Source organism: Chrysemys picta, chromosome 13 (assembly GCF_011386835.1).
Source record: "Chrysemys picta bellii isolate R12L10 chromosome 13, ASM1138683v2, whole genome shotgun sequence".
NCBI classification, from domain to species: Eukaryota; Metazoa; Chordata; order Testudines; family Emydidae; genus Chrysemys; species Chrysemys picta.
Window position 1 is genome coordinate 19,497,838 of NC_088803.1, and position 15,316 is coordinate 19,513,153.

At 43.3% G+C, this 15,316-nt stretch overlaps 1 protein-coding gene across 1 annotated transcript; it reads left to right on the forward strand.

The window, feature by feature from the left end:
• The first annotated feature begins 10,550 nt into the window (after positions 1-10,550).
• Positions 10,551-11,477, forward strand: LOC101947544 (olfactory receptor 5V1-like). Its single transcript, XM_005284226.2, has one exon. The coding sequence runs from the start codon at positions 10,551-10,553 to the stop codon at positions 11,475-11,477; it is 927 nt and encodes a 308-aa protein (XP_005284283.2).
• The last annotated feature ends 3,839 nt before the right edge of the window (positions 11,478-15,316 follow it).

The following is a 15,316-nucleotide window of genomic DNA, read 5'->3' on the forward strand; positions in this document are numbered from 1 at the left end:
AAAATTGTTTGTTTTCCTGATCATTGAGCCACATGGAAAGGTCTCAACTTGGGGGGTGTCACAAAGGGGAAAACGTCTGTGTCATTGTTTAGAAATGTTGTATCTGATTTGTTTTCCCTTTTCAAGTTCATATTGCCATCTAACTCAATGAATAAAGTCAAATCAAAGGAGGTTGTAAAGTGAGCTGGTAAGGAAGCCATCAGGGGAAAACAACCACTCAGATAAGTCAGTTTCTGATCTACCCTTTTCAGGGGGTGAAGACAACAATATCTGGTTCATCAGTTGGGGGAAGAGCCTACCTGGCTCGCATCATCTTGGTTAAGTTTTTTTTTAACTTTCCAAGGCTAAGGCTGAGATAAAAAGACGCTGATGGTTTGAAAAGGAAGTGGTCAACTCTCCTGGAAGCTGACAGGAAAACGGTCCACCCAGGGAGGAGTAACCCAGAGACTCAGTCAGAGAATGATAGGATGGCAGGGTTCCCACCTCAGAGAGAAGTGGAGGCATGAGCTAGCAACATAAAAGGCATGCTCTCGGGGAACTGGGGAAGGGTCTCAGAAGGGGGGCAACCTTCCCAGAGGTCACGTTCAATATCTAGGCTGTATTTTATTACAGCCTTGCTTCAGGAAAGATGTGGACAAATGGGAGAGTCCAGAGGAGAACAACAAAAATGATCAAAGGTTTAGAAAGCCTAAACTATATGGAAAGGTGAAAACAACTGGGCATGTTTTGTCCTAAGAAAATAAAGTACTTAAACTCTGAAATAGGATTCAAAAGGAGGTTGTGGAATCACCCTCTGTCATAACTATAAAGGGAAGGGTAACAGCTGTCCTGTGTACAGTACTATAAAATCCCTCCTGGCCAGAGACTCCAAAATCCTTTTCCCTGTAAAGGGTTAAGAAGCTCAGGTAACCTGGCTGGCATCTGACCTAAAGGACCAATAAGGGGACAAGATACTTTCAAATCTTGGGGGTGGGGAGGTTGTTGTTTGTGTTCTTTGTTTGGAAATGTGTTCGCTCTCGGGACTGAGAGGGACCAGACATCAATCCAGGTTCTCCACATCTTTCTAAACAAGTCTCTCCTATTTCAAACTTGTAAGTAAATAGCCAGGCAAGGCGTGTTAGTTTTCCTTTGTTTTCTCAACTTGTAAATGTACCTTTTACCAGAGTGTTTATCTTTGTTTGCTGTACTTTGAACCTGAGACTAGAGGGGAGTCCTCTAAGCTCTTTAAGTTTGATTACCCTGTAAGGTTAATTTCCATACTGATTTTACAGAGATGATTTTTATCTTTTTTTCTTTAATTAAAAGCTTTCTTTTTAGAACCTGATTGATTTCTCCTTGTTTTAAAATCCAAGGGGTTTGGATCTGTATTCACCATGGAATTGGTGAAGGTTTTTCAAGGCTTCCCAGGGAGGGAAAAATTGAAATGGTGGCAGTGGAACCAGAGCTAAGCTGGTAGTTAAGCTTAGAAGTTTTCATGCAGGCCCCTACATTTGTACCCTAAAGTTCAAAGTGGGGATCCAGCCTTGACACCCTCTTTGGAGGATTTCAAGAACAGGTTGGGCAAACACCTGTCAGGGATGGTCTAGTTTTACTTGATCCTCCCTCAGTGCAGAGGCTGACTTGCTGACTTCTGGATGTCCCTTCCAGCCTGATGTTTCTATGATTACAATTGTAAAACCATAAGACCCAACTCCCGAGACCCTTCTTGAATTTAATCAGGTGAAACCACCATTGACTTCATAGACTTTGGTTTTCTTAGCAACCTAAAGGGTTTAGTTACTGAATTTCCACTGACTTCCACATGGAAAATGAGGGGATTTTCACAGGCAGGGAGGCACCCAACTTTCATGGCTGTTCAATAGGGTTTGGGCACCATATACCCTTAGTCCATTTTGAAAATGCCAGCCCAAACCCATATTGATCATTGATGTCTATCACTGACAATGAAAATTCATATTCAGATCAATGTCAATGGGAGAAATACTTACTCTCAACTCTCTCTGTGTATGACTTTTTCTTTGAGTCTAGTGGGACATTTTCAAAGACACAAAAGGTGGCTAGAATCACAGAACCACAGGGATAGAAAGAACCGTAAGGATCACCTAGTCTAACCCCTGTCAAGATGTAGGATTTGTTGTGTCTAAACCACCCAAGACAGATCGTAATGCAGCCTCTGGAACCTATATTTGATTGAAAGGCAACTGTAATTTCCAATCATAAATATAATAAAGAAATAAAATGAGTTGGAGATGGACCCCTTTGAAACTCATTATTCTAATTAAATCACTCTGTATCATCTAGCTGTGTGTCTACCCATCAAATCTACATTAATTTGAGATTTAAAATAATTAACACTTATATAACACTTCTTTTCTTTTGTTTTCCTTTCTTTTTTTTTTTTGTGAGGAGAGGGGGAATAAACAATGTGTAGAAATTTCTCCATGGTCATGAAATACCATATTTGCTTCTGCTGCTCCTTAGCAAGGTCATAGAGTTATGTTTGCTTTGGGAATCTGAATTATGATGAAGGTCCTGATCTTCTGTAATTAAAACTTCAATCTCAATGTCATAGTTACATGTTGTCACCATTTTTTACAAAAAGTTCCCTTTTGAACCAACCCTGGTAGAGAGACCAAGTACTAGTATCTAACATTGAGTTTAATGCTCATATGGCCACACTGGGCATAATTCTTCAGTCACATATATTGATTTGAGTCCTCTGCCATCACTGGAATTATCCGTGATTTGCACTATAATGAGAATCAATACTTCTTTGTTTTGTGTTGCTTGTCACCATACTAAATCTTGAGCGGATTTAGCCTAAAAGCAAAGTCATCATTTCCCCAGCACCTCTTTTGCAGACAGGTTCCTAAGTCCCATCGGCAGGGAGGCACCTCCCTCTGCTTGAGTTTCTCAGCTGCCAACCGTCCCTTGGTGTTATGCACTGATATCATTTTGGAGGGGGCAAGTAGAGCTCGCTCCTCACTTTTAGCCCAGCAGTTTGGGTAGTCACCTGGGATGTGGAAACCTCTGGTTCAAGACTCCCCCCCCATACATGACATGGAGAATGGATTTGATCAGTGACCTTCTACCTCTCATTTAAATGCCATAGCCAACAGGCTGTGGGATATTCTGAGGCATAGTCACCTCAGTCTCTCCTCTTGAAGCTCTTCCACTGTGGCTAACTAATTTAAACTTGGGTATGGGAGCAGGGAGAGCAGACCCTCGGTCTGCCAGGTGAGATGTCCAATGCCCAGGCTTTGCAGAGTCATCCTTACGTTTGCTTCTCTGTCTCTTCCCCCAGTGAATCTTTCACAGCGGAACAGCTTCCACAGGAGAGGACTCTCCCATTGCCCAGTGGTTCTGGAACTCACCAGAGAGGTGGCAGAGCTCTGTTCAAATCTCCTCTTGTTGTCAGGCAGTGGGAGGGATTTGAACGGGGGGGGGAGTCTTCTGCATCCCGAGTGAGTTTAGGCGCCTACATGGTTCAGCGGCATCTGAGTAGGTGTTTTGATTCTGGGATTTAGGACCCTAACCTGACAGTTAGGCTCCTACATCCATTGGTGGATCTGGACCCCAGGCTCCCTATACAATATATGGGGAGAAAACAGGACTGCACAAAAGCCGACAAGCTGAATGGGGAGCCACCAGCCAAGCACTGAGGAATTTGAGCAGTCACTCAGGGTAGGCGAGATCTAGCTTCATAGCCCCCCTTTGCCTGATGCGCAGCACCAGTTTGGCTCCAGGCCCACCGCCTCTTAGGAAAGGGTCCTGATCACTACTATGGAATTGGGGGGTGGGTGCCTCTCTATCCCTCTTGTTGAAGATGTCCCAATTTCTGCCCAAAATTAAAAGCCCAGTGAACACTTAGATATAGCTATGTTGCTCGGTGGTGTGAAAAATTCACACCAGGGAGTGATATAGTTAAGCCTACCAAAGCCCCCATGGGTAAAAGCACTAGGCCGACAGAAGAATTCTACCACTTCTCAGAGAGGTGGATTAACTACATCAATGGCTAAACTCCTTCCGCCAACGAAGTAAGTGTCTATACTATAGCAGCATAGCTGCAGCACTGTAGCTGTGCGGCTGTACTGTAGACCTTTCCAAATCTTCTGTGGAGCTGGGAGTGAAACCTGGCTCTCTCAGGAGAATGCATTAGCCACTAGCCTATAGAATTATTCCCACTCTCTCTACCCCTTCTAGGACTCTATAATGCTAGTTGCTAGAATGTTCTCCTGGGAGACCCGTGTCCCACTCCCTTCTCCAATGAAAATTTAAGTAGGTACACCGATTAGAACAGCTTCAACAGGAGAGAGATTGAGAGAGGGAGACCTCTGAGCACACCTCCCAGATTAGATCCCTAGATTTAGACACGTGAGGGAACACCAAGTTTGTAAATCCCACTGGGGAGCTGCATGAGTCAGCTACTGAGCTGCTCAGTAGTGTCAATACTTTGGTAACTTTGCACAAGTCCGCTGGCAAAAATTTAGGCATCTCTGGGACTTTACTGGAGGAAACTTAGGTACCTGGGGACATTAGGCACCTATAGGGCAAGGTAGGCAGGTTTTCATGAATGTCAGTGGTGTCTAAATGCTGCTTTAGGAACCTAAATCGCTCTTGTGAATCTAGCCCGAAGTCTCCAGACGTTGTGGTTGCAAAGACAACCTTGCAAACATGACCTAAGTGAAACCCTTGTGGCAACGTCTGTCTGAGTTTACAGAGAGCCTGACACAATAACTCTGAAGTGTGAATTGACTCTTAAATTTCAAAGGGTGCTGTGACTACCTGGCTCTGCCCTACCTCTGGACAGGCACCAATCCATTGTACTCAGACCCAAATTGTGGTTCTCAAGTGATTCTAACCCCTCTGGATCTAGATAGTGACTGATCACTGTCCCTAGCTCTGGGTCACTCTCAGGCATACTGCCAGGTGCAGACCCCGTGGATGACCCCATTCTGTGGCCTGAAACATCAGGAGGTCAGATTAGAGGGTCATGAGGGTTGCATATGACCTTAAAGTCTATGAGTCTCTGACACCCTCCTTAGACAGTGGGAGTCTGCAGTCCAACTCGCTTAGACCACAAAACAACTGTCTCATTCCTCCCATCCTCCAGTTACTTATACACCTTCCTCCTCACCTGGAGTCCAGACACACCCTTCAGGAACAATGCAGCAGGAAAGCAAGAAATGCATACACTTTACTCTTTACAACACAACACCAGAGTTACACATCTTAGGAAAACTACATCCTCAGTGCATCCCCCTCAGTCTGATCTCACCCCAGCAGACCTGGTTCTGGTCAGCATCCATAGGTAAGCACAGTCTCTCAGGCACATCCTGTTTCCATGTGCTTGGGCTGGGGGAATTTCCCAGCTCTGGATCCTGTGCCTGTTTGCTTCTGTGTTGAGAGTTAATGAATGTCAGCGGGCCTGACTGCGGAAAACCAGTTGTTCCAGGACAGAATTGTTAGCCCACGTTGATGGCAGGTGATGATTTCTCCTTCTCAGCACTTTACAAGGCATCTCGCTCCCTAGCATGGGCAGCAGTGTTCAGAAAAGACTGATGCTGTCAGTACTGGACTTGTTTTCACTAGCACCTGGGTGTCCTAAACCAACAAGGAGGTTACAAAAGCAAAGGTCTCAGTGAAGGTGACAATCACAAAATTGCTAAAGCACATAGGCCTGATATATCACCAGCCCCATACAACCGTAACTGCGTTCATAAAGTTTGTGTCAGGGAATCTCCCAGGTGTTTTATTTTTGTTTTTGTGAACAGAAATGCTGTTGGTAGGAGTTCAGAAGTCATTTAGACAGTTGTAGCTGTCAGAGATTCATAGAAATGTGGGGCTGAGAGAGACCTCGGGGGGTCATCAAGTCCTGTCCCCAGCGCTGAGGCAAGACCAAGGAAACCCAGACCAGCCCTGACAGGCGTTTGTCCAACCTGTTCTTAAAACCCACCACTGACGGAGATTCCACAACCTCCTTGGAAACCTAGTCCAGAGTTTAACTACCCATATTATTTGAAAGCTTTTCCTGATATCTAACTTAAATCTTCCTTGCTGCAGATTAAGGCCATTATTTCTTGTCCTGCCTTCAATGGACATGGAGAACAATTGATCTCTGTCCTCTTTATATAAGCCCTTAACATAGTGAAGACTATTATCTGGTCCCCCTTAAGCCGTCTTTTCTCAGGACTAAGCGGGCCCAGTTTCTTTAACCTTTCTTCCTATGTCAGATTTTCTAACCCTTTGATCATTTTTTTGCTCTCCTCTGGACTCTCTCCCCACAAGGGAGTACAGCACTCAGGCAAAACCACAGGTATGATATATTAACCAGACAAGGGAAAAAGAGAGAGTTACAATAGCTATAATTTCTAGCTTTGTAAAATAATGAAGTTTTCACTTGTCACTTCAAGCAAATTCGTTCTGTACCAATTCATGACCATGAAAGAGATTCTGACTGTACATTCCTATGTGATTGTATATTCATATCTGTATGGCCACTGGAGTGTTTCTACATCAGTTTCGGTGTGCTTGTTGATGTGTGTGTGATTGCACATGTAGGTTGAAATTGGGATTTTCAAATGCCCCTAAGAGATTTAGGTGCCCGAATCAAACTGAAAATCTAAGGGATTTGAATGCCTAACTCCTCTGGACTCTTTTGAAGATCACAGCTTTATGTCTTTGTATGTTCACATGTCTATGCATTCCGTTATGCTTGTTTGTGGGTCTGTAGACATTTGTTTGTTTGTGTGTGTTTGTGCATACACCATTGTGCTTGTGCGTGCAGATTTGTATATGATTCAAATTGTGTCTATGCATTCAATTTTCTGCAAGTATTATTGTAGCACCTAGGAGCCCGGTAATATTAAAAATCACAAAGCTGAGGTTGAAATGCATGAGAACTGGGGACAAGACATTCTTGGATGGGGGGATCTGGTGGTGGAAGGAGCTTCCAGGGTCAGATGAGGTGAATCCATTTTCTGTCTCTAGGAAACACTGCAAAACTTTTGGGAAAGCTTTTCCACCTTCCCACTTCCACAATCCTCATACCTGCCACACGAGGCCCCCTTCTGGCCTATGATGTAGGATTCTGTGACACCTACTTCGACTTTACTCCTTCTCTCCCAAAATCCAAAACCAAGAAAACCTTCCATAGGACGAGCTGGTATCTCAAAAAGGGAGGAATGTCCAAACACTTTTAAGTCAACTAGGTACTCCTCTATTGCTACTGATTTTATGGGAAAGGCACTCAGATGCTATGGAGATGGGTGGAAGTATAAAATGATATATATATATATATATAGAGAGAGAGAGATGAATTTATCTCTCTGTGTGCCTAAATATCTGTCTGTTTATGTGAATCTCAAATCAAACAACTAATATTCTTGTTTTAACCTTTTGTGCAAAGTATGGTTAATACTTAATTGTAGTGTACTTATTAATAGTTATACTTCCCTGAATGCTCATATTTGCTCCCTGGTTAAAGAGTTCGGGGGAATAGGGCTGAAAGGGGAGTTAAGAACTACCCATGGTCCAGTGAGTTCTCAGCTCCATCCTCAGAGTACCAACAAAGTAGGTCAATTAGTTCCCAGCGTGATGGTTTGGTCATGATGAAGCGGACACGGTGTCCCATTACAGCCTAGTCAGACCTCACACCAGTTCCACCAAGAGCTATGCTGTTAATGTCACTGACAGTTATTGCTAAAAGCTTTTGGCCTAGCAATCAATTATATTTGTTCCTGAAATCTATAAATACAAATGATCCTTATCACATGTACTTGTACCTGAGAAGCTTAGGTAAATTGTCCAGGCTCTAAGGGCTCAGGTCTTTAGTGCAACAAATACAGCTTAATAGTGATGAAGAATATGTCTACAGGAAATGCTTGGAGAACTGACAGTAAACCAATATTCTTCACCTTGATCAACAAGTACAATTGGCCTTGGAATCTGGACTAGACCATCTGTGAACTGAATGGTTGTTTCTGAGTTGCTGAGTTGATTTCACTGATCAAAGTGTTTACAAACAGAATGCAATTACTAATTCTCCTGGGCACCCATAGTCAGAGAGAACCCTGGGGATTTGATCTCAGCGGTCACTTAACTATACAGAAAGGATCCACCTCTGAGATCTCTTGCAAAGAAGCTTCTCTGCTGTGGGTTAATGGGTTTCAGAAACGAAGCAGTGGATCACAAGTTGGAAGGTAAGTACGAGACAGTCTGGGGCGTTTTCCTATGTTACTGTTATGGCCCCAAGTTCATTTTCTGGAGCCATCAACATCTATATTGTCTCCAGAATTGTCTCTCTCTGTCTCACATCTAATCACTCACCCTAACTTACTCTTATGTATCTAATCTACTGAATTGTCCCTCATCTTTTTCTCTCTGTCTTATCAAAGATACTGTGCATCATGTCTCGCTATCAAGGTAACTAATCTTAACGAACGTCTCATCGATCTGCCTCTCGACTATCTATTTGCAATGTCATTTTCAAAGACATCTAAAATATCTTCATCAACGGGATTGTCTCGTCTCCCCCCAGATTTGAAAGTCCCTCACACACACCGGAGAATCCTGGCTGTCTAGAAGAACAGGAACAGGCCCAGCTGTGTTCCAGCACTGTGAGAGGTAAATCTACCCACATTGGCTGGCAGTGAAGTTTCTGACTAGACGGGATGAATCACATCTCTGGGCTGTTAGTTGTTGGTTTGGCTAGTGCTTTTCCTCTCAGCACTCTGGGATCTCATTCTCACTCATGGGATGGCACTGTATGAGGTAGGGAAGCCGGGACTAATGTGGGGGTGCTTTTTAATCATTATTCACAGGGCTGCAAGGCTATCACAAAGAAGTCAGAGATATGGTGATTTTCCCATTTGTTCGTGACTTTTTTGTGTGCCTCCATTACTCACGCAGCAGTGGGGGCTCCTGTAACTCTGGTCCCTCTGGACTGGGCTCAGCTTCCCCCTCCAGGCATTGTGACCAAGTGCCCGGGGTCGCAGCGCCTCTCAGGTGTGGCCTGGCTGCCCTCCGGAGCAGACACAGCAGCTGCGGATGTTCCTGAGGCGAGTGTGGGACAGGGTGTCAGAATCAGCAGGCAGGCAGCTGAGGCAGGAGCCATTGCAGGCTGGGAAAGGGGTGGGTTAGCATAGAAACAGGCACAGAGCAGGAGGGGCAGGAGGAAAGGCGGCTGATGTAAAGCTTCTGGAAATTTGTAGGTCTTCCCCCCCTCCACCCCCAGTGAAAAATCAAAAACAATTACAGGAAAGCAGAAACTTCCCATGAACATTTTCATTGTTTTTGAAAACCCAGTTTTCCATTATTTTTTTTTAAATAGTCAATGAATATTTTTCAACCAGCCATACCCATAATGTACTAGTAAGTCTAGTGGTGTCTGCTAGTGGGTAAAGGACTATAACGGGGCAGAACCCCAGCTCAGGTAAATCAGTGTAGCTCTGTTGAATTTGATGGACCAGATCCATAGCTAGTGTAAATGCAGTGACACTGGTCTTGGCTCCATTTGTGAGTCTGCTGGGTTTTCTGTTGTACATTTGTCTACTTGAACATCTCTGTACACCTGTAGTTTTATTTGAGTCTCTGTATGGGACATGTGTTTGAGCAGGATTTTTTATTCTATGCCTGAAAGTGATTCTCTGAGAATGTGGGTGTTGTGTAGATGTCACTCTCTAAGTTTGTTCTGTGTATATGTGTATTTTAATGTATTTTGTGTGTGCATGTGTGTGGACACAATGGACTAAATTCTGTTCTCAACTGCACAAGGTATCTTGATAATTTAGTTCAGTGTAAATGAAAATTATGCAACGTAAATAGAAATTTGTGGCATGACCAGTTGCACAACAACAACAAAAAATGAAGTGCACATTTTGTAAACAGATACACACCAAAGTATACACATCGTCAAATAAAACACAATTTTCCATGCACCCTACACAACAAACACTGCACCCATAGTGATAATACAATCACACAAAAATATACAAACACACAAACCCTACTCAAGCATAAATGGCACACTGCACTTTTAATCCAGCTATCTATCTATTCCCATACATATCTATCTATCTAGTATATTACTTTTTCTTTCTTCCTGTCTCTCTACATAGTTACCAGTGGCCTGATACAAAGCCCACTGAATCCTATGCAAGGATTGCCACTGAGTTGGATAAAGGCAGTGGAGAGCTGTGTGATCTAGTGGAAGAGACACCGGGCCTGCTCTGTGAGCTTGGTTATGTCAGGTCACCTCTTTTTGCCTTAGTTTTTCCATTGGTAAAATGGGGATAATGTGTCTGACCACTTTTGGCATGTAATTTTTGAGATTGGATGAAAGGCACTCTATAAGTTCCAGGTATTAATATACAAGTTTCATCGCCAATGTATCTGGGTGACTCATATTCTGTAATGACTTTTTCCCACCGAAAAAATCATCTCTCGGGTACATTTGTGTTTTCAAGTGGAACACTTGTCTATCATGTAATAAGATTAATATTAAAATTTTATTACCATTTCTTGGCAGGAACACCATTGAATGTTGAAGCATGGAGAGAAGAAATCAAACTGTGTTGAAGGAGTTCATCATCTTGGGATTTTCCAGCCTCCAGGAGATGCGGCTCTCACTATTCAGTGGGTTTTTGTTCACTTACCTCTTCACCCTATTTGGGAACACCTGCATCATTGTCCTTGCCTTGGTGGACCAGAGACTCCACACTCCCATGTATTTCTTCCTTGGGAACCTGTCGTTTCTGGACATCTGTTATACCACCACCACCATCCCCCAGATGCTGGTTCATCTCCTCTCAGAGAGGAGCAACATCTCCTACACAGGCTGTGTGCTGCAACTTTACTTCTTCTTCTCCTTTGTGGGCACCGAGTGCCTCCTGCTGGTGGTGATGGCCTTTGACCGCTGTGTTGCCATCTGTAACCCACTGCGTTACACACTGATCGTCAACAAAAGCATTTGCCTCCAGCTGGCAGCTGCCTCCTGGGTAAATGGCTTCCTTAACTCTGCAATACACACAGTCTTCACCTTCTGGTTACCCTTCTGTGGAGACAACCGTATTGATTACTTCTACTGTGATATCCCACCGTTGCTGGAGCTGTCATGTGGGGACACCTCTCTCAACAAACTTCTGTTGCTCTGCATTGGCCTCTTCATAGCCTGGACCCCCTTTGCCTGCATCCTTCTATCATACACTTACATTATCTCAACCATACTGAAGATGCCTTCTTCCAAGGGGAAGAGGAAAGCGTACTCCACCTGTTCATCCCACCTGACTTTGGTCCTTCTGTACTATGGCAGCTCTATCTTCTCCTATCTGAGACCCAGTTCAAGTTACTCACCAGGTAGTGCTAGACTGATCTCCGTATTATATAGCGTCTTAACACCAATGTTAAACCCCATCATTTATACAATGCGGAACAAGGATGTGAAAGAAGCTTTGAAATACGTGATACATAGGATATGAATGAATATTATTCGCCTCTTCTTCTCCTGTTGCTGCTGCTTACGTTTCTTCATCTTCTTCTTCTGCTTCTGCTTCTGCTTCTTCTTCTTCAGCACCATCATCATCCAAATATTTATAAATAACTGATAGTATAAACCCACAAAGAGCATTGATACAATTCTTATTCATTTGGGAACATGATACTATATCTGGGTTTTTAATTTTTTTGTTCATTTCTTACTCTCTCTTTTCTGTACACAAGCATGGCAAATTCTAAGGAATGTTGAGTGCATTGCACGGAAAACACAAAGACATTACAGCTAAATTTTTATTGTTAAATGTCAGTGGATTTCACTGTACACACACAAACTGACAAAAATATTTTCATTGATAATAATGTATCATTCGTAATTTATAGACAGGCAAAGTAAGAAAAATGCTGATGGAGAACTTGAGTTTGATTTAAGGATGTTTACTTTGTATGTTTTGACAAGTGATGTTGACAATTGTCTAGTGTCAATAAATAATTATCCTCAACCTGTAGTTGAACCCTCCTGTAATTTCTGCAACCGAGAAAATTTAAATAGATAAAAATCAGAAAAAAATGTGGTAGCATGGACTTGTCTATACACAATGGCCCTGCGCGCGACTCCCGCACTAGGTGACTTTTGGATGTGCATAAATCGACCTTAGCTCAATTCAGAGTCTGGTCCTCTGACTGTCAGTTCCCAGGATCTGAAACACAAAGTAGAATTTGGAGGCAGCAGCATATAATTGCCAGTATTTGCATTTGGCCATAACACGGGGGAGGGTGGGGGGAAGTTTGAGCAAAAGACCAAAGCTTGTTTAATCTCTGCTGTTAGGATTTTAGTGAATTAGGTGCCTAACTCCCTTTGGAGGTCATCAAGAGCTGGGCATCTAACTCCCTCGTGTGTCTTTGAAAATCTCAGGCTATATGCCATCAGGGTCTAGGCTTTATCATGGTTTCAGAGCTAGCTGAAGCTCCAACTCATTCCCTGGTCTCACTGAGTGCAACCCTTCAAGTCTCAGACTTTGTGCCTCCACCTCCCCTGCTTAGACTGGGCTGCAGCACATTGTATGTTGACTGTGCTTACCCAGCAGGTCTGACTGCAAGCAACACCTGCATGTCTTCCCTTCAGGCTCTGTGGCCACCAGCAATGAATGCAGTGACCACATTTCTCAAGACTAAGTATCATTTAATGTTAACAGTAGGAACAAAGCTGGGAATGGACCCAGGAGGCTGAAGCAGAGCTGGGGGCTTCTCACGGCTCCGCTCTTGGGGGGGGGGGGCTCCAGGGCTCTGGGGCTTGGGGCTTTAGCTACGGGGACAGCGCTTACAGCCAGAGGGAACAGGGGATAGACTGGAGAATCGCACCATCACCAGGAAAAGGCAGGTCTACGTGATTGGGGACTCCTTACTGAGAGGAATAGACAGGCCTGTAACCAGAGCTGATCCAGAGAACAGAAGGGTGTGCTGTTTGCCGGGTCCTAAGATACGGGATGTGGACCTGAGGCTGAAGAGGATCCTAACAGGAGCGGGAAAGAATCCACTGATTATCCTTCATGTGGAAAAGAATGATATGGCTAGATTCTCGCTGGAACATATCAATGGAGACTATGCCAGACTGGGGAAGATGCTTAAGGAAATTGAGGGTCAGGTGATCTTCAGTGGGATTTTGCCTGTTCCTAGACAAGGGCAACAAAGGTGTGACAAGATTATGACAATCAACAGATGGCTCAGGCAGTGGTGCTATAAGGAGGGCTTTGGGATGTATGGCCACTGGGAGGCATTCATGGACAGAGGACTGTTCTCTCGAGATGGACTTCACCTGAGTAGGGGGGAAAATAGACTTATAGGATGGAGGCTGTCACAACTGATTAAGAGAGCTTTAAACTAGGAATTGGAGGGAGATGGTTGGGAGATGTCCAGGTAATCTCCATGCCAGATTTTAACATTGAGAGGGAAGAAAACAAAGTAAGAAAGGATACAGCCGTGGGTAGGAGAATGGACATAGGGAGGAAGGGTAGTGTAGATACCAGTCTAATAGGTGATACTGGGGGCAGAATGTCTGGGCCTAATCGGGTAAAGAATGTGAGCGAAGCCAAACAGCAAAAATTAAGATGTTTGTACACCAATGCGAGGAGCATAGGTAACAAAATGGAGGAACTAGAGTTATTGGTGCAGGAAGTGAAACCGGATATTATAGGGATAACAGAAACATGGTGTAATAGTAGTCATGACTGGAGTACAGGTATTGAAGGGTATGTGCTGTTTAGGAAAGACAGAAATAAAGGCAAAGGTGGTGGAGTAGCATTGTATATCAATGATGAGGTAGACTGTAAAGAAATAAGAAGTGATGGAATGGATAAGACAGAGTCTGTCTGGGCAAAAATCACATTGGGGAAGAAAGCTACTAGAGCCTCCCCTGAGATAGTGCTTGGGGTGTGCTATAGATCACCAGGATCTGTTTTGGATATGGATAGAGACCATTTAAATGTTTTTAATGAATTAAATACTAATGGGAATTGTGTGATCATGGGAGACTTTAACTTCCCAGATATAGACTGCAGGACAAGTTCTAGTAATAATCATAGAGCTCAGACTTTCCTAGATGCGGTAGCTGATGGATTCCTTCACCAAGTAGTTGCTGAACCAACCATAGGGGATGCCATTTTAGATTTGGTTTTGGTGAGTAGTGAAGACCTCAAAGAAGAAATGGTTGTAGGGGAAAACCTTGGTTTGAGTGATCATGAGCTAATTCAGTTTAAATTAAATGGAAGGATAAACAAAAATAGATCTGTGACTAGGGTTTTTTATTTCAAAAGAGCCAACTTTTAAAAATTAAGGAAATTAGTTAGGGAAGTGGATTGGACTGAAGAACTTGGGGATCTAAAGGTGGAGGAGGCCTGAAATTACTTCAAGTCAAGGTTGCAGAAACTATCAGAAGTCTGCAACCCAAGAAAGGGGAAAAAATTCATAGGTAGGAGTTGTAGACCAAGCTGGATGACCAAGCATCTCAAAGAGGTGATTAAGAAAAAGCAGAAAGCCTACAAGGAGTGGAAGATGGGAGTGATTAGCAAGGAAAGCTACCTTATTGAGGTCAGAACATGTAGGGATAAAGTGAGAAAGGCCAAAAGCCATGTAGAGTTGGACCTTGCAAAGGGAATTAAAACCAATAGTAAAAGGTTCTATAGCCATATGAATAAGAAGAAAACAAAGAAAGAAGAATTGGGACTGCTAAACACTGAGGATGGAGTGGAGGTTAAGGATAATTTAGGCATGGCCCAATATCTAAACAAATACTTCACCTCAGACTTCAATGAGGAGCTTAGGGATAATGGTAGGATGACAAATGGGAATGAGGATATGGAGGTAGATATTACCAGATCCGAGGTAGAAGCCAAACTCGAACAACTTAATGGGACTAAATCGGGGAGCCCAGATAATCTTTATCCAAGAATATTAAAGGAACTGGCACATGAAATTGCAAGCCCATTAGCAAGAATTTTTAATGAATCTGTAAACTCAGGGGTTGTACCGTATGACTGGAGAATTGCTAACATAGTTCCTATCTTTAAGAAAGGGAAAAAAAGTGATCCGGGCAACTACAGGCCTGTTAGTTTGACATCTGTAGTATACAAGGTCTTGGGAAAAAAATTTGAAGGAGAAAGTAGTTAAGGACATTGAGGTCAATGGTAATTGGGGCAAAATACAACATAGCTTTACAAAAGGTCGATCGTGCCAAACCAACCTGATCTTCTTTGAGAAGGTAACAGATTTTCTAGACAAAGGAAATGCCATGGATCTAATTTGCCTCAAATTCTGTAAGGCATTTGAC